Genomic DNA, 19,403 nt, shown 5'->3' with positions numbered 1-19,403 from the left:
GTGGCGCAGTGGTTGAGAGTCCGCCTGCCGATGCAGGGTACACGGGTTCGTGCCCCAGTCTGGGAGGATCCCACATGCCACGGAGCGGCTGGGCCCGTGAGCCATGGCCGCTGAGCCTGTGCATCCGGAGCCTGTGCTCCGCAACGGGAGAGGCCACAACAGTGAGAGGCCCGCATACCGCAAAAAGCAAAAAAAAAAAAAAAAAAAAAAAAAAAAAGAATGCAGACACTAAATTCTGACAGAGTCAGGGGTTTCATAGACCCTCTGAAGTCCAACAATGGACCCCCTGGAGCAATGGACCCCCAAGTTAAGGACCCCCTGAGTTAAAGGTTCCTCTGGATATTTTTTTTTGAGATGCAAATAACCCAGAGGAATTATCAGCCTCCCCGCTCCCCATGTGATTATTGATTGAATGGGTGGGGGGAGGTGAGAGTAATGGTTTTGGAGGAAGGGAAGGGAAGCCTGAATAGTATACCCCAGAGAAAAGTTAGGGAATGGTTTGGAGATCAGCAGGTAGCACTGGATCACTGGATCCCTGATCTAGGGGTGGGATATACATCAGAAAGGGGGGCAGGTGTCCCAAAGACTACCTTCACTTACTTCCACATTTTCCCTAAGGCTGGCTGTGTGGTTCCGGATCAGAACGAGTTTGTTCTTCAAGTAGGTCTGTGCAGTCATCCTGCCATCTGGTGGTGATGCTTGGAATTGCACCTGCCCCAACATCAGGTGAAAAACCAGAGATCTAAGATCAGTACGTTCTTAGAATAAAGTACACTCAGCTGACTTGCTGGAGTGGAGTAATGGGTGGGGGTGGGGGGAATGGATGAAAAAAGAAGAGTGATTCTTCAGTGTTCCAGTGTAATATACACTGAAGTCCCATGAGAGCTTGCATCCTTCTTGGCCGACCTGGGCACTCTTTGGTTTGTCATGGCTAAAAACTTTCCACATATATATATTTTTTGAACTTAAAACCTGAAGTTCCATCTCTGGCTCCCAAATGGGGTTCTCTGCTCCCTGCTCCTCCTCTTCCAGAGCAGATATATTGTTGGATTGATGAGTACTGATCAGGAGCCAAAACAGATGTGTCCCTGGGAAGTAACAGTGACTTGAGGTTCCATCTCACATTCTTTCCATTCCAGCTGAGACACACCTCCCGGCTGCTGGAACCCTTATCTAACAGGAAACTGGTCACTGACAGTTTTCTGTCCTGTAACTTCACATGCCAACGTGACTGTCCCGCTGCTCTAACGTTCTGGAGGAATTCTTGGTGCATCTCCTGAACTAATCTTCCTATCTGCTGCTCCAGCCTCCTTTGTGCCCGTCTGCCAGTGGCACCTTTTGACCTAAGCTAAGTATGAAATATGGTGCCAGGGGACACCAAAGAACAAAAAAGGGCATCAGGGATCCTCGAGTGGCACTGTCAGCCTGGGGTCATTTCTTCTCCAGTCCCAGACTGTGCTGTGGATAAAACCATTTCTAGCATGTTCCACTGAGGCACCTCCTTCCGTTATGGCTACCGCAAGGCTCTGAGTCAAACTGGAGGAACGAGGGAAAATCTGCCAAACTGACAGCTAGGGGTGAAGAGGTGGTAAGGAAAGCGGAACGCTCTGTCACCTGTGGGAGGCCTTGGGGAGAAGCAGATGATGGGAGGACGGGTTCTCCCCAAAGCTCTGGAATCTCACGCACCCAGCGAACGCTGACTGCCCTGTCATGTGATGAGAGGAGTTAAGTTGGAGTTCTCCTCAGAGGTTCTCTCTCCATCTGGTGACCTCTTCCTTTTTTGACCACCTGAAAAACACAGCTTGTAAGGATCAATCTTTAAGACTGGGAGGACATTGATACTCTCTCGGTGGTCTAAGCTTTCTTCAAAATAGAAGCAGGAATGGAGACAAAGCCCTTGATAGTTTGTCGGAAGTAACCTGCATTGTCTCCTGGTGCTGACATCAGCATATTTACATCTTGAAGGATCAGGATGCACCTTCCACCTGAGATGACATCTCCAAAAAGCCGCACACCCAGGCTAGTGCCAATGGAATGGAGATTTCCTGGAGGGGACTGAGTGAAGCCCACACAATGCTTCAGGATCACGCCCCACCATCCCCAGCTCGGATGACTGCCAGACACCCTCTGAGAGAGGGCTGGTCTCACGGACTTTGATGTCCCTGAGCCAGGGGTGGTGGGTGTAGCTAGGAGCCAACCCCCACACCGGGGACCTACATTCTCTAGATCAGAGGCAACCTTCCTTCTGCACTGGGGTACGTGGGGGTAATTATATAACTGCCCTCAAGGATGGAAGGGCACTCTGTTCCCAGCTCCACTGTTTTTAGGAAGGAGTATTTTTCACCTTGTTCTCTCTCCCATGGACTTCTTTCCACGGAGGATATTGCTTTCCTTTTTATTGAGCGTCCCAAACACAAATTCTTTCCTTAAAGGACCAGATTGTAAATGTTTTAGGTTTTGCAGGCCATTTGGTCCCTGTTGCAACTACTCAACTCTGCCATTGTGGCCATCAGTAACAAGGGGGTTCTATGATCCAGTAAGTCTTTATTTTTTACAGGAATGCGCGGGGGAGGGAGGTCAGGATTTGATCTGTGGCCATGGTTTGCAGACTCCTGTCCTAGACGATCACCAACTGAGTGGGACAGCTCCCCAAAGTATCAAAGGTGCAGTACTGCCTGAGCCCTATTATGGGTTTCCACAATTGTACCTCATTAGGGTTCCCAACAGGAGTCAATGGTTCCTCCTCCAGGAATAAGATCCTAACATTTTTTTGTACTAACCAGCTGGCGTGCCGTTTTCATCTGGGTGAAGAGCTACTCACTCAAGGTTCTCAGCAACTTCTGGCCCATGGTTTCCTCAAAGCTGCTGCTGCAGCGGCTGGTCTCTGTGTCCAGGTTGATATGACAACATTCACTATCTGATGCTGAGAGAAAGGGAAGAAGAAAGAACACAAGCCTTTCCCACCTACACACCCAGGGATCCAGGTAGGGTGTTTTGGTTGAGGTTCCTCAGCAAGTGAAAGTTCAAAACCAGCTTACTAGCTAGTCTCTGGGGCCCAAAGGAAGGGACGAACCTTGTCAGTAAGAGTGATGGCTGACCTCAGTTTCCTAATGTGTAAACTAGGCCTAATAATAACTATTGATACCTAACATTTAGGAAGCATGGTACCAAGTACTATGATGTGCCCTCCTGTAAACATTGTCTCATTTATGCTCAAAGCTACTTCATGAGCTAGCCACTGTGATTTATATCTACTAATATAAGGAAACATATCTATTAAGATAAGGAAACCTAGTGTTAGGTTAAAGTAACTTGCCTAAAGTTGCAGAGCTCCTAAGTGGAGAAGCCAGGATCGGAATCCAGGTGGAAACCTAGCTAACAGTGTCCTACACACTGTTTTCCTAGGAGAATGGATTAAGATGGGTCTGACGCATGGTAGGTGCATAGTAAGCCTTAGTTTCCCTTCCCTGGTGGAATAAGGAGGTGGGAAGTTTTACATGGGGACAGGGGTCCCAGACTTCCCTCACATGGCTCACCCTGGGCCATCCCAGCACCTGGTGGCCTTGACACCCACCCCCACCTGTTCCTGCAGGGCCCCGTTTCCCTCCCTGACCTGCTCTCATGGGAACAGCTGCAGGAGACAGTGAGAGTTGCTGCGTGCTCTGCCCCTCGAAGTCTGTCATCTCCTCCTGGGTGAAGGCCATCTCCTCCATCCTCAGGTACATGACCTCACTGGGGCTTCTCAGCCCATCTGAACGGCTGCCTGGGGAGGACAGTGAGTGCGTCACCTCCCTGCTTTGTAGAAGACCTGGGGCCCCATGAGGACAAGATGGCAGCTCTGGGCAGGACTGAGGAGGAAGGTAGGGCCGTCCCTACCCCACGGTAGCCCGGCCCATCATCCTCCCAGCTGACTTACACGGCAGGCTGTTCCTGTTGCTCAGGAGGGTGACGGCAGGGTCATCCTTGGGGGTCTGGGGTGTGCCCCGAGTCATGGGGGCCTTGGTGGAGTCTCCGTCAGTGAAGGCCTCCACGTCGGGGGACTGAGGTGAGCTGTCCATGCGGCAGGCGGTGAGCGCATTCTGGTACTGCTGCCGTGTGATCTGGAAGGAAGGGGCGGAAGCTCAGGAGGAGCTGGGCAGAGCCCTCCCTGGATGTAGTCTGCCTCCCTGAGCTCAGAAGCAGCCCCATTAAGGTGCTTGCGAACGCCTGGCCTTGGTGGCCCGGGATCTATGATCTGGGGGCCTTACCCAAGTTGTACCAGCCCAGCAGTTAAGGGACAATGAGGGGACCCTTTTGCTTGTTTGCCACCAGAGCTCCCTCTGTTCATTTTTATTGGCTCTGGACTCTAGCACCTGGCGGAGCCAAGCCTTCTCCCGAGACCCAGGAGAGGATGGAGGGCATCTTCAGTTAGCAGGGTGGTCGCCCACTGAGAGGTTTAAAACACAGGCTTATACTGTTGCCAAGGACCCTCTTCCTAAAGGGCAGTCAGTGGGGACTCGGCAAGAGCAAGACCCCCAGCTTGTGTCAAGGGCTGAAATAAGAAACCTCCAAATGAAAAACATAAACTGGCAAAACCACTGATGAAGCCAATTTATTACTCTTATTTTTTTCTGATGCCTTCCATAGTCATATAGGAATCCATCTGATAAATCCTTCATGAAATTAGTGCCAGGAATAAGCTCCTTTCTCTAGATGAATTATATACTTTCTTATATTGGATGAGAACTCAAATATCCACTAGGTTTCTCCTTTTTCCTTTTATGACCAGGAAGCTCACAAATAAATTTATTTACTTGCAGTAACAAACTCATTCCTGATAGCGTTTTCACAAAATTGGTTTGCAATTTCTTTTCAATTTTTTATTTAAAACATCGTTGGGTTATTTCTTTTGGGAAACCCTACGTATTACTGAAAGTTCTACAAATATCCTAAAGAGATGGAACTGATGATTAGATTTTCAGACGCTGGTGAAAGCTCTAGTGCTAATGTTACCCAAGAGAGCTTGCTTTTGCAGACAGATGTTGGGATATGAGGATGGAAACTTCCAGCCATACAGTGCATTATGGCTCACAGAGCACTTAGGAATGTGTTGTCTCCTTTGGTCACAATGACTGCATGGGGTAGGCATGAGAGGTCTCATGATGCCCATTTTACAAATAAGAAAATGAGGTCCAGAAAGATGGGGGACTTGCCTAAGGTTTGACAGTTAGCAAGCCTTCAGAGTCCCAGCCATGTGATGTGTGTTCTGCCCGGGAAAGTGCTATTCATTCTTGGGGGCCAGGGAGATGGAAGATGGAAGTGGGAATGTGGAACTCCAAGTTCTCAGAGGGGAAACTCCAGGGTCTGATAATGGCACCCCTTGCAATCTGGGCATTTCACTTTAAAGGGCCTTTACTCTTGCTCTCCAGGGGAAATCATCTGAGCTCAGCTCTGTATACTGCAAACACACCTGGCTGCATTAGGCTGCCTTTCACATGCCCACGGAGGCTGCCTTTCACAAAACTTTAGGGGAGGTCCCCCCAAAACTGCTGTTTTTTGGGGGTCCATAGGCATCAGATGACTGAAGAGAAGCTGGCACATGGTCTGAGCCAAGGTTATCATCAAAACTCAATTTTCTAATGTGCCCATGGGTTTCTAAAGGTGAAGCTTTCTTTGGAGTCTTGCAGGTTCTCCTGGCTTGAACAGGAAAATTTCCTAAATGACACTTCATAAGCCCAACAAAGCACCTGATATTATTGTTTGGGTTCTTTTAACTAGTTAGTTTAGATTTGGCTTCCAGTTTAGTTAAAGAAGACCCTTCGCATAGAAAATGTGGTGTGAAACACACTGCCTATTCAAGACAAAGGCACTGCCCATCGGTTACCTGCTCTAGGCATCTCACAGCCTTGCTTTCACACTGCTTCCTCTTTTTAAGCTAAAAAAAAATATCACAAATACCATGTCAATGTGTCACCTTGAAAGAAATTTGAGAAGGGACCTCTCTGGAAATGTATTCAGGTAATCTCCCCAGCTGCACTTCTAGATTCAAGCATCACTTTTTGTCAGTTCCCTCCACTTGTTCACCTATGAAGCCTTTTCTACGTACTACAGTACTGTCCAAGAGAAAAATAATGTGAGTCACATAGGTAAATTAAAATTCTCTAGTTGTCACATTTTTAAAAGGTAAAAACAAACATGTGAAATTAATTTTAGTAATACATATATTTCATTTGACCCAATGTATCCAAAATCACTTCAACATGTCAGCAATATAAAATAATTAATAAGGAACCTTACGTTCATCTTTGTACCAAGTCTTTGGAATTCAATATGTATTGGGTTGGCCAAAAAGTTTGTTTGGTTTTAAGTGAGACTAAAAGACACACTTTTCATTTTCACGGAGAACTTTACTGAACAACGTACTCACTAAACGAATGAACGTTTTGGCCAAATCATTATCTTACATTTTACCAAACATCAATTTGGATGAGCCACATTTCATGCGCTCAGCAGTCACATGTGGCAACTGGCTACTGTATCAGACAGTGATGGTCCAGCAGATCAACTAAACGGCTCTGCCCAGTTTTGATAATACAGGCTTGCATGGCCACAGTGTCCCACTGCTTGCCAGTCAGAACCACTGGTCCAGCTCAGCTCCTCTTTCATGTTCCTTGAATGCGCCATGTTCACTTGCCTTCCATACCCCTATTTATCAGTGTTCCCCACTCCTCGCTCTTGGCATTGCCTTCACTCTCCTCTTATTCTTTCCTAATTCTTAAAGGTCCAGTATATTCTCTAGACAAATTAGTGCTTAAAATAAAGTGCCATACGATTTTGTAATCAATTAGACACTACCCTGCATTGGTTACTGTCATTTGACTTACGTTTCTTCTCCCCAACTGTATTTCTTGAGTATTGGTCATGTTGCCTAGAACCAGCCTTAGTGCTCAACAAATACTTACTGATTGGCACTGAGGGAATCTAACCACTGTTCCAGAGACAATATGTTCTTATTCTTTTTTCATTTCTGTAGCTACAACCATTTCTTAACAACAGCTTGAGTTAAAGTTGCCTTATACTCTGGCCAGTTAAGAACTCAAGCATCCTCTAAATTACATAGGAAGTGGAGACCTGTTTATCTTGAAACTAATAGGAGTTAAGGGTACCCTTTGGGACATTTTGACTTAGCAGTCAATGTGTCCAGAAGTTAACCTTTCAGCCAGTGTGATGTTTCCCATCATTTTGTGATGTTCCGTTTACATTTTCAACTTTCAGGTGGTTTATTCATCCCTCAAAACACGATTCTGCAGTTTAGGGATTCTGCCACCAGATGGTGATGGGGCATCTTGGCCATGGTTACACAGTTCTGTCTACACGACATCTGCCAAATATTCTTAATTTAAAAATGATACTTACAGAATACACTTAAAAAATTCATAAGGATTCTTTGGTACCTTCATAACTTATTAACTACTATTAATCGTGGCTTTAATACCTTTCCCAGATACTCACTGGATACACCTTTCTTTCTAATTTTATCTTGAACTCAAATTACTACTGGACTTAATGAACAGTTCTAGAACTTAGTCTGTTGGACAGGAAAAGCCCTTGCAGACAGTCACGGGGGCTTTGGCCAGTGAAATCACCCCTTGAGCTTCCTCAAAAACTCTCTAAATGTTAAAAAAAGGCGGGTTTGAGGAGGCGAGTAAAAGAGCAGCCTTAACATGGCCGTAAAAGTCCATTCAGTCAGGAGGAAAAAAATCTCAGCGTCAGTTTACTGTATCATCTTATTGATAACTTACATTAAAAAACAAAAGAGGTCTTCCCTGGTGGCGCAGTGGTTGAGAATCTGCCTGCTAATGCAGGGGACACGGGTTCGAGCCCTGGTCTGGGAAGATCCCACATGCCATGGAGCAACTAGGCCCGTGAGCCACAACTACTGAGCCTGTGCGTCTGGAGCCTGTGCTCCACAACAAGAGAGGCCACGACAGTGAGAGGCCCGCACACCGCAATGAAGAGTGGCCCCCGCTTGCCACAACTAGAGAAAGCCCTTGCACAGAAACGAAGACCCAACACAGTCAAAAATGAAAATAAATAAATTAAAAGAAGGCTCAACATTAAAAAAAACAGAAAAACAAAAGAGAAAATCAAACCCATGTGTTAAACAAGAGCTTGAACTCACAATGTCCCCTTCTGTAGAACAAGCCATTGCAACTGAAGTTTTTAAGAGACTAGAGCCACAAGTTGAAAGAGGTTTCTGAATTATGCTTTAACTGTTTCTGTCCTCCCCTCAACTTCTACTTTTGACATGTAGTCTTCTCAATTTCAAAATATCTAGGTAGAAAAACGGACCATGTGCTGTGATGCTCAGCTGCCCTAGTCACAGCAAGGTCCTCTGGCCTGAGAAAAAGGATGACACCTGCACCTGAGAATTGACCTCAGATTTGGAGTTCTCAACACCTCACTGGCTCACGTCAGGAAAGAGACTTCCCTTTTATGCTCCTTGTTATTTATAGAATGTTCCCTTTCCTTATGTTTTAGGGGTGGATATATGAGATCAACTGTAAGTTTTAGGAAAATCCTTACAGTCTTAGTGTCAGGTATTCATCCTAACACATTCCTCTTGGAGGAGTTGCCAGATCCATCTCCTGAAAGCGCTCTCCAATCGATGCCCAGAGGTGTTTCAAAAAACTCTGGGCTCATCACAGTTGCTCATTAAACACCACTCCTCAAAATCTCATTCACTTTTCTCCCCAAAGCCTCATATGGATTTTCTCAACTTAAGATATAAATGGTGTTATGGACTGAATGTTTGTGTCCCCTCCAAAATTCATATGCTGAAGCCCTAACCCGCAAGGTGATGGCATTAGGAGGTGGGGGTAATTAGGTCATGAGGAGGGAGAGACTTCACGAATGGGATTAGTGTCCTTATAAGACGAGAGCCTTCAGGCTTCCCTGGTGGCGCAGTGGTTGGGAGTCCGCCTGCCGATGTAGGGGATGCGGGTTCGTGCCCCGGTCCGGGAGGATCCCGCGTGCCGCGGGGCGGCTGGGCCCGTGGGCCATGGCCGCTGAGCCTGCGCGTCCGGAGCCTGTGCTCTGTGACGGGAGGGGCCACAGCGGTGGGAGGCCCGCATACCGCAAAAAAAAAAAAAAAAAAGAAGAGAGCCTTCTTCTTCTCTCTCTCCTTCCCGCCATATGAGGATACAGAGAGAAGACAACCATTTTCAAACCAAGAAGTGGGCTCTCACTAGACGAGACACCACCTGGATCTGCCAGCACCTTGAACTTGGAGATCCAGCCTCCAGAACTGCGAGAAATAAATGTTTGTGGTTTAAGCCACCCAGTTGATGGTAATTGTGATAGCAGCCCAAATGGACTAAGACAAATGGAAAGACCCGAGAAACAAACTTAATAAAAATTCCCAATGCACTTAAAACAGAATCCAGACACCATACTCTGGCCTAAAGATGCCAGGCAACATTGCTGCCGGCGCTCCATCCCCAACTCACATCGGCCTCATCTTTGCACATAACGCGCCAGAACAAAGATCCTCCTTGGACCACCAAGCTCTTTCCTGCCTCTGTTGTTTCTATCTTGAACATTCTCTCCACATCCCCTTCCAGGTCTCAACAAAAGAGACCTGCTCTCTCAGGCTGCTCTGACAACCATTTCTAAAGCAGCTTCCTTGCCAACTCTGCCCAATCACTGTTTATCCCATGATTCAGTTTATTTCCTTCATAGCCTTCATCACTCCCCTAGATTACCTAGGTTATTTATGTAGTTACTTGTTTATCATCTTTCTCCCCCTAGGAGCATGGAAGCTCTAGAAAGGTAGGAGCTTGCTGTCTTGTTCACCATGGTATCTCGCTGATACCTATACAGTGCCAATCACGAGCAGGTAGTCAGTAAATACCTGTTGAACCACTGACTCATATAGCGACATTCAGTTTCTTTTCCCACAAACCATATGCACAGTACTACAAACCACTAAGAGTTAGTTATAGCAGAATTTCTCTTCTCCCATTTTTTCCTACCTCCACTTCTGAGGAAGGTCTGCAATGAGAGGGCTTCAGGGCTGGAAGCAAGAGGGAGGAGAATCGTGGGCTGCGGTTTTCTGAGGTTCATTCTCACTGTCACGATAGACTAGTAAGTGTCCACAGTCATACACACCGTGCGTGTTGTTGGGTTAGTGCCTAAAGCACTTCTCCCGGGCTCTGTCAGCTCTGATTTCTCTAAACTCTCCACAAAGCCCAAGGACTCGAAGGCTTGGACTCTGGAGACAGAGAGACTCAATCTGAAGTTTGGCTGTGCCACGTCCCAGTCATGAGACCTTATACTCCTCAAGCTCCCACGTCGTCTATAAAGTGGGGATGACACAGTACCTACCTGTTAAGGTGGTTGTAGGACTCAGTGGGAAATTCGTTCAAGGACTTAAAAGTGCATGGCACACAGCACCCCACCAACAGTCATTGTCCCAGCCCACCCCCCAGGAGTGACCCCTCTTCTCCACGGTTACTTTTCTCAAGGCTCTTGAGTTTCAGTTCAGGGTGTTTGCAGAGTTCTGGAACATAGAAAGCCAGCCAGCACACACCACCCTCAAATAATCAGGGTCAGTGTTCTGAACAGAAGGAAAGGACCTCCTCCCACCTTTGTGATTTCCATACACCTCTCACCCGGCCTGTAACTGGGATGACTGTTACCAAGTGAGTGCGTTGGGTGTTTAGTTGGACTCGGGTAAATGGGTTCCCTTCTGATCTCAGGCCAAGTGTGTAATGGTTTGTGGAATGTTAGCAAACAAAACAAACAAAACCTATCGAAGCAAGAGAAAGGAGGGAATCTTAGAATGTTTCTGTCCAAAACCAATCTCAATGAGGGGTATGAAGAAACAGCTCTCCTCCTTAATTACAAGGCGATAAGCACTGCTGCCTCTCTCTACTGCACTTGCAAAGCGGCTCTCTTCAAATAGCTCAGTGACAGCAAGGGGGTATAATAATATTTACAGGCTGAATTGTGTTTTAGACTTTAAATATTAATACGTAAAATCTTATCCACATGTAAAATCATAGCAGGGTTTCTTCTATACCCTTGGTTTATTAATCACCTGCAGAGTTATCTTGAATAAATAAAATCAACCTGGTGCCAATGGCGGGGCATCCAAAGGAAACAGTTCTGCCAGCAGCTTGTCTCGGGCAAGCTAATTCCCTATCGCTTCGTGCCTCAGTTTCTCCACAATGAAAAATGGGGATCAGGAGATCTTAATGAACAATCATGGTTCAAACGAACAAAGGGACAATAACGGTGACAAATAATGAACAGAATAAAGCTACCCGAAACCAGGGCCTTTAGAAAGCCAGGGAGCAATCGCCACGCAGCATTATCTCGGAACAGGGGGATCAGGACGCTGCTGGCTGGGAGTGAGGGGACAGCCCTCCCTGCGGAGCTACCTTCACAAACTGCACGTCGCTGAGGATGTGGACTGAGTAGTCGGGTGTGTAGAGGTTGTTGCTGCTACTGCACAGCTGGGTGTTGCTTCCCCCAAAGTCGCTGCGCTCACGGCTCGGAGACTCGGAGCGGTTCAACCCGCTGCAGCGGGAAGGGGACCGGTTTACTGCAGAGGGTGAGAGAGGAGAGGGAGGAAAGGCAAGGAGGGAGGGGTGGGGAGGAAGGAGAGGGGAACAGAAAGAGGGAGAGAGAGAAAGGGGTGTCGTTTACCGAGGTCTCGCAGTATGTTTAGGTGATGGCAACACCGGGTGGCAGACCGGGCCCTCTCCCCTCCCGTCAGAGCCCAGGAAAATGCCTGGCTGCTCCATTTATGAGGAGCAAATGCCTAAGGCCTTGTGGCCCCACTCAGCTCAGGTTCCTGCTCCCCACGACCTCTAGCAGCGGGAAGCTGGGCGGGCTGCTGCCTTTCTCGGTTCTGGGGTACATGCAGGAGATGAGGAACCTTCTATGAGTGTGGGTTGCTACCCCAGACCATGAGACCCTCTATTGGGGTGAGTTCTTTTATATAAACTCCATTCACAAACCTTCTTTTAGGAAGGCGGAGGCCTTAGGTTTGCCCTAAAAAACACCTGTTGCAGCACAGGTAAGCAGCCCTCACCACGGTGAGGCATTTCAGAGGGGATGACGCAGGTCCCAACACTGGCAGGGCCGGGGACAAGCGGAGGCCCATAAACCATGTGGATAGATATTTAAATCACGTCAATAAACTGTTAAAATACGTTCTATCCTTGTCTTTGACAAGTATAACTTCTGAAAAACCTAGCAGGCCAGATGAGGCTCCTTAAGAGTTTTGTGCTGGAAAATGGGCTGTAGAGGGAGAACCAGCTCTGCCCTAGGGCTTTCTGGCCCGGTCTCCCAGAGCTGTTTGGGTGGGGAATTCCATACCTGAATCGTGGTCTAGAAGGAAGAACACAGCTCTGGGTGGTACATCCCTTTGGCTCTGTTAACTACTCACCCCACAGAGAGGTGTGGAGCTGAGGAGGGCCAAAGACAGGCCCCCTAAAGGGTGGGTCTAGGGCAGGGCTCTTTCTAGGCTCAAAGGCCGGAGGCTGGAATAACCCTCTAGGCCTTCTGTCAAAGGCCTCTTAAATGTTCAGAGCCGGCTTCTTTTTCCATTTTCAAGAACCACTTCTTGGGAAAGTTCAATTAAGACCACATCACTTGGTTTCAAAATGGACTGTGTGAACTACCCTCCCAGGATCAACAGAAGAAAAGAGAGGTTCTTAAGGTGACCCTAGCATTATCTCCACCACAGAATAACCCTGAATGAGAGACCGCAAAGCCCCTCCCACCCCTCTGCTTCCCAACTGACGCCACTCTTCATTTCTTCCCCAAAAAAGAGAAATGGGAGGCTGTCAGCCTCTCCTAACACAGATTCAGTTCAGGGGCTCCAATGAAGAGTCTGATTCCTCAGAGATTCTGCTCCTTGGTTCTTTCAGGGAAGAACCTTGGGAATTTAATTCTGTCTCTTAAGATAATGCTGCCATCCATCAAAATGATTAGCATCTACTTGGAGTGACTTCTGAAGGTCTGTCGATGTGTTTAGCTGCCAGGCTGTTATTGTTGTCTGGCAAACCATGTAGTAGTGGAAAGACGAAAATGACCATAGGTTGAATCATTTTCTCATTAGAGCCAGAATAATCACTGCCTTGATCAGATTATAGAATTAAGGGTTCCACCTCCAGTTTTCTCCTTCTCAGTAAGTGTCATTCACATACATGCTGTTACTTAAACCAGAAACCTGGGAGTCTCCCGTGACTCCTGCCAATCTGTCAGCCCCACATCAAGTCTCCACTTCCCCAACATAATAAACGCATCTGCCCCTACCTCTGTCTCCACTCAAGTCCCAGTTACCATCACCCTCGCCTGGACCACAGTCTGGTCTCCCCAGTTATAATCTCATAATCTGTTCTCACCTCAGCTGTCAAAAGCACATTTTAAAAACACAAATCAGCTTCCTGTTGAATCTCAATAAAATCCATACTCCTTGCTGTGACCCCTAAACCCCCTATGACTTGAGCCCTGCTTTCCTGTCTGATCTCATCTTGGGGCTCCCTCTCCTCGCCTGCTTGTCCTGCTCTAGCTTACTGGCCACCTTGGGGATCCTCAACCATGTAAGCATACCCACCTCAGCAGATGCCATTTCCCCTGCTCCCCCTCCCCCCATTTTAGCACCATTCCCACCCCTGCTGTCACTTCTCAGTCATTAGGTCTCAGCTGAAACACCGCCTTCTCTGAAGACCTGGTCTGGCCACCCTAAGAAGATTACCCCTATTTTCCTCTATCACTGTTCCCTGTTCATCTCTTTAAAGCACTTTTCACAAGTTTTACTTAATTACATGTTTGTATTTATTTGTAATGTCTACTCAGTTCAATGATAAATTCTATGAGGGCAAAGACCTTGTCTTTTCTGGTCATTGTTGTACATCTGGTACCTAGCACAGTGCCTGGCCCAGAGTAGGCACTCAATAAAAATGTACAGAATGAACAAATCAGCACCTAAGAATCCCTGAAGGAGTTTTTATTTAGAATCTAAATTTTGTTTTAAAAAGGTTTCAGGGCTCTCAATCACCCTGGAATCAGAAGGCTTTCCCCCTGCAACCTAAGTCATTTTAGGGAAGCTGACTTCTTGAAGTGAGGGGTGGGTAGAAGAACACTCCAGAAATGCACTGGAGTGTTAAATAGTGTGCAGTGAGAATCCAGGGGCACCAAGAAGCCTCAGGCCTTGGCCCATAACTTGAGGAAGAGGCCGCAGCGAGCATCAAGACCTTTCTGTCTGTCTGTCTGTTTAATAAGAGCATGTGAAACGGGGGGTCCTGGAGTCAGGTCTCCTACTTATCCGCTGGGTGACACCAGAGTGACCAGGGACCAAGAGGGACAGTGATGGTGCCATGGAGAACAGAGTGAAGCACCAAGGTGACCGTAAACAGCAGTAACGTTGGGCAGAGAAATACCCATTTCACGTCTGGTCCTGATCCCTTGAAAACAAACCTATGAGGTCTGGCTTGCCTAGGCCCACTGTGGCTGTTCTGAGGCAGTGACTGACTAAGTCAGTCGGTGGTATTTCCTCAGGGCTGTTGGTTGTGGAAAAGGGGGGCAGGCAGTCCTGCAGGAGTGCAGCTTCTTTGGTGTGAGCAGAATCTGGAAATCACACCTTGATCTGGTGGGTTTTATTTTCAGCTCAGTTTGGAACGAAGAGAGAGAGTGTGGGCAGGCGTTTGTGGTTTCATTTACCCTGAGGAATGACCATTGCTCCTTGATAATCCTCCACCTTGCCTGGTGGGACATGTGCTTCACATACCCCACATCTGCTGTTCTACATCCTCATCCCTTATGTCATGATTCAAGATAGGGTCAGGGAGGCTGATAGGGAACCACAACCCTATTGTATCTACTAAACAACTTCTGCCTGAATCACTTCTACTCCCTGTTGGAAACAGAGGAAACGGCTTCATCCCTGATCTCCCCAAAGCTCTCATCTTCACTGGCACCCAGCACAAGCATGTCACCCTGCTGTCACTCACAAGGACCCACGTGTCAAACACAAGTGACATCACTGTTGTGCTGGGAGGAAAAACATGTCTTTTTAAAAGTAAAAACAATGCTATTGAAGCTTTATTCATAAAATCCCAAAGGATTCCCAACACCAGAAGATACAACTGTCTTACAAAGGTCGGGTATAGAAAAGCAATTTTTAAATGACAAAGGAATCCTCATTTCATGACAAAGAAAGTCCCAGCTCATCTGAGTGTTGTGCGAGATCAATGCTTTTGTGTCCCGGAGGCTTACATTCCTCAACAGGTAGGATGCTGATGACTCGGCATTTTGGTAACCGTGCACATACACTCAAGAGGTTCCCGAGCAAGGGAAAAGGAAATACTCTTAATAAAAAAAAAGAGAAGAAATCAGTAACAGACGAGTGTCCCAGCAGCATGGCAAACTACTTCAAGTTGTATAATTCCCCCTGGCATTTCCTAAGAGCACAGAGGCACAGCTTGGGGGAGTGAAGAGAGAAGGAGAACCCTAAGCACAGTGCAAAGAGGTCTAAGAGGCGACAGATGAGCATGAAACTGACCACAGGACCCCTCAACAGGGCCCAGGCCAAGCTTCCGACATATCCCTTGCCCACTCGTGCTCTTACATCATACCCTCAAGCTGGCCCTGGAGAGACTGGCAGGAGGGCAACCCTGGCGGAGGGCAGGGTTTCCTGCTCTAGACCCCCAAGTGCTGTGGAGAAGTGTGGCGGACCTCATTCCTGCAGACTTCACATGGTCAGTCTGCAAGAGATATCTGTCCTGGATGGCAAGTTGGAGTTACTGAGGTTGGGTGGAGAAGACACCGGGGTAAAATTGGGTCAGGGTGGGAGAAGGGGAGGAAGAGGATTTTAAACTGCAATTAGGACTGGATGGAATCTCCCCTCATTCTGCACTGATGGGCAGGGGCCCTGAAAACCTATGCACAGTTCTGCTTTACTCATGACACCTCTGTCTGGAGAGCTTTCGCAACTCTATCACAGGGGCAGGACCCACGACACAGAAGAACATCCCACTCCCCTTTTCAGTCTGGGGATTTGAGAGGAGGTAGGGCTCAGCAGCTGCTCGCTTACATCTTTCAAAGCCTCAGTGAGGGATGGGGAGGAATAGCTCACTCTGGTCATTGTCACTGTGCCACGGGGCATCTGTGTTCTCTAAACTGGATGGGGGAATTTAATTACATAGGCTTACAGGATTACAAACTAGGATTATTAAAATTCATCATTCTGGGGTAATATTCAACATCAGACAACCAAATGCCAAAAGCTCTCTGTCAAAGCTACAATGTGAACCCTGCAAATCAGCCCAAGTTAGGAGTCCAGATGAACTCACTCACGTTACATGGAGCTTTAATGGTTCCCAAATGTTTACTATGCAAGAGCCGACCCAAAGGAATACTTCCACTTACCACATTTCACAAAGTAAAAAGATTATTTTTAGGTACTCCCTTTATATTCTGGGGAAGATCTAACCTCACTGATCTCAGAGTACATCACAGATGGACAACTGGGCATTGTAAAAGGACCCTTGCTTGGGACCTCTCTCCTGCCTTTGTGCTTTTGTGGAAGGACTGCCATGGGGAACTTGGAATCATCTCCACCACTAGGAGAAGAAAAAAGGGATGAATCTGGGGAGATCTGCAGTGGGGCCGTGTACTCTCAGCAGTTTTCTTTTTAAATGAAAGCACCTGCAAATCTGGCTAATTACACCACACTCTGGAGGTAATCCACACACCACTCTGCTCTCCTTATTTCAAATAAGGCTCAAATAGAAGGAAACTGCCTATGGGTAATGGTGGCAATATTTGGTGTAGGGACCACCGGCCTCAACCCAGAGGGAGCACCTTAGTTCATTAGCACAGCTGTTTTCAAAATGCAAACAAGTCACAGCCCTCTAGAGGGCACAACACGCCCACGTTCAGAAGGGCAGCAAGGTCCCGGCCTAGAACAGGACCTCAGAGACTTGGACACCAGTCCGCATCCCTCTACCTTCTTACTACACCTTTGACAGTGACCCAACGGCTTAATTTCTCAGAGCTGCTTCCTTACCTATTGTTGCCCAGCAATAATTCCTAACTTCCAGGGTTTATCTAAGATGGGGGTAAGACATAATATACGTAAATTAATGTATCTGGATCATAAATCAAGTATGGGACCAGAGTGTGCCCAGAACTGCTTTCCATAAAAATCCAGTGACTGAGGCTTCTTCTGCTGATATGGAACAGAAGCAAGAGCTGCTGGGAAATACCAAATTATAGGTCCTGGGGATGTCACCCAGTCGCTAGGAAAGCTTGGCTGTTGGCTACAGAAAGAGGTGAGACAGAAGATGGTGGGAAGAAAAGAGCTGAAGGAGAAGCAGAACGTCCCCATCTCTCATTTTCTCCTGCTGTGCCCATCACTGCTCCACTCTGCAGAGTTAAACCAAGGGTGGGAATAAGCTGGCCTTGCCCTCCCCTGCTTCCTATTGGGTTGAACACACACAGTCACAGAAAAGTGGGGGGAAGGTTAAAAGAGCTCTCAGGAGCACATGGCACCAGCCAGAGTTGGATCGGAAGACTCAGTACCTCCTATAGGGGGACTGCACACCAGAAATGAGTCACCTTAATTTTCATAATAAATACCGATGAACTAGAGCTAACCTTCATAAGTATGAAGTTATAATTAACTAGGTTGTCTGGTTAACTAAGGGTTAATTAAAAAAAAAAAAAAACTCCTGCTCTCATGCTGTCATTCTTTTTTTTTTTAATGCTTTGATCCTTTTCGTTGAAAATCTTTTAGAAATGTCCATCTTTCCTTTCTGCTGAAGCTTCCTAGCATGTTCTTCATTCACCAAGAGTCCTCACATTGGAAGGATCTTGAAGGTCCATGATGTGGTCATTTCTAATTTTATGGGCATGTGGGGGTGACCACTTAGCTGGGGAGGGTACCAGACTGGCGTCTCCCATTGACAGTACTCCTGTAGTCATCATGAAGGCATGAGCTCTCACAAAGCAAGAAAAAAATTTATTTCTTGGTGGAAAACCTCCACTAAGTAAGAGAGAAAACTTTGGTGAAATTTGAGAAGGTGATTAAGTCGTCTCGTCCAGATAAACATGGGAACCAGATGGGTTTTGATGGAAAAATGTGATTTGTGAGAAAGTAGAAATCAACATAAGTAGTTCTGAAGTTGCAAATTTGGGGGTTTGAGGTCCCAGAACAGAGCCTTTTGAATGTTCAGGGTCTACAATACAGACAGTGAAACATAACTGGATTCTTGATGCCTGAGGCTATGGTGGGGCCTCAGAATCATCGCCAAAGCATTGGGATAAGGGAGACAGATGTAGAGGGTATGGGAAATTGGGCTGTGCTTTAACTTCAAGGTAACTTAACAAACGAATTCTTAGTTTGGTCATTACTTGCTCCATGACCCTAAGAGATCAACATCTAGGGATGAAAACAATATAAACACTTAAGTGATTGTTCAGATTTATTACATTCTACTCAATCCTTGAGTTACTGTGTGGCTCTGTGAGGAGCTACTTTACCTGATTAAAAAAAAATCCAGTAACTTTTATTTAATTAACAAGAGAGGTTAAGCCTGATGAAAAGTTGTTTTGAAAATTTTACATATAGCATCCTTTGTATGAGCAGAGCTAGAGGGAATATGGTCACTACACAGTAACATTACTAGAAAGATAAGGAGGGGTTAGTGGGTTAGCTAAAGGCAGAGACCACATAGAAGAAAAGATGGAGGAAAAATAGGAATAAAGCATAGTCTTTCATTGTTTCTTCCTATTTTTCTTCTGCTGCACCCCTTATCCCTCCATTCTGCAGTCAGACAAATGATAAGGAAAAATTCACACCATTCCTCACCCCACCATTTCTCCATCTACGTACACAGATATATCCTTCGGGGCTAAGTTCACATGTGACACCATTGAACCAGCAATGCCTGGTCAGTGAGTACAAGTGAGTGTTAGCCGTGCAACGTGCTGTGCCTTGGTCCTGGGAGAGACTAGCTGGGAGAGACTAGTTTTCATGTGGGACAGTGACAGAGACCAAAGGCCTCTTGCAAACCCCATGGATCTATGGAGATCGAGACCCCATGCATGTTTACCTGGGGAGCCTGCCAGAGAGTCCCCTCTGCTGAAGACGAAGGTACGAGACACAGAGACGGGCACTAAAGAGTCAAGGATTTGTGAGTTGCGTAAGGAAAGATAAACATAAAAGGAGAGAGACAAAGAGCAAAGCGTGTGAGACAGTCTGTTCCCGGATCTTCACAACATCACATTTCTCTGCCAAAGTGAATCTTGCCTCTGGAAACATGAAAATTGCATCCTCTCACAAAGTCACTCTCCAGAAAGAAGAAAATAAAATAGACTTTGCTGAAGGTCTTCCAAAAAGATGCACA

The 19,403-nt window shown here is 46.8% G+C and overlaps 1 protein-coding gene and 1 long non-coding RNA gene across 4 annotated transcripts in view; one reads left to right on the top strand and one right to left on the bottom strand.

Annotated features, from left to right (window-relative positions):
- Positions 1–624: 624 nt before the first annotated feature.
- On the top strand, positions 625–8,851 carry LOC116741837. Of its 3 annotated transcripts, none has more exons than XR_004346288.1 (3): positions 625–726; positions 1,140–2,984; positions 3,593–3,713. It is a non-coding gene; the product is annotated as an uncharacterized LOC116741837 (long non-coding RNA). The 3 variants fall into 3 exon arrangements; XR_004346286.1 differs by lacking the exon at positions 625–726 and adding an exon at positions 8,318–8,851 and having other exon boundaries at positions 1,782–2,984; positions 3,593–3,719; XR_004346287.1 differs by lacking the exon at positions 625–726 and having other exon boundaries at positions 1,782–2,663; positions 2,784–2,984.
- Positions 1,688–19,403, bottom strand: part of CNNM1 (cyclin and CBS domain divalent metal cation transport mediator 1) — a 46,732-nt gene continuing 29,016 nt past the window's right edge. Inside the window, exons 7-11 of the mRNA XM_032608932.1 lie at positions 11,424–11,587; positions 3,917–4,100; positions 3,614–3,763; positions 2,822–2,923; positions 1,688–1,788 (exon numbers count right to left, since the gene is read on the bottom strand). Of these exons, the coding sequence (XP_032464823.1) occupies positions 1,709–1,788; positions 2,822–2,923; positions 3,614–3,763; positions 3,917–4,100; positions 11,424–11,587 (680 nt within the window). The 3' untranslated portion in view covers positions 1,688–1,708. The remainder of the gene's footprint in view (positions 1,789–2,821; positions 2,924–3,613; positions 3,764–3,916; positions 4,101–11,423; positions 11,588–19,403) is intronic.

Source organism: Phocoena sinus, chromosome 16 (assembly GCF_008692025.1).
Source record: "Phocoena sinus isolate mPhoSin1 chromosome 16, mPhoSin1.pri, whole genome shotgun sequence".
In the NCBI taxonomy this organism is placed as follows: Eukaryota; Metazoa; Chordata; class Mammalia; order Artiodactyla; family Phocoenidae; genus Phocoena; species Phocoena sinus.
This window is presented reverse-complemented; position numbering and strand designations above follow the sequence as displayed.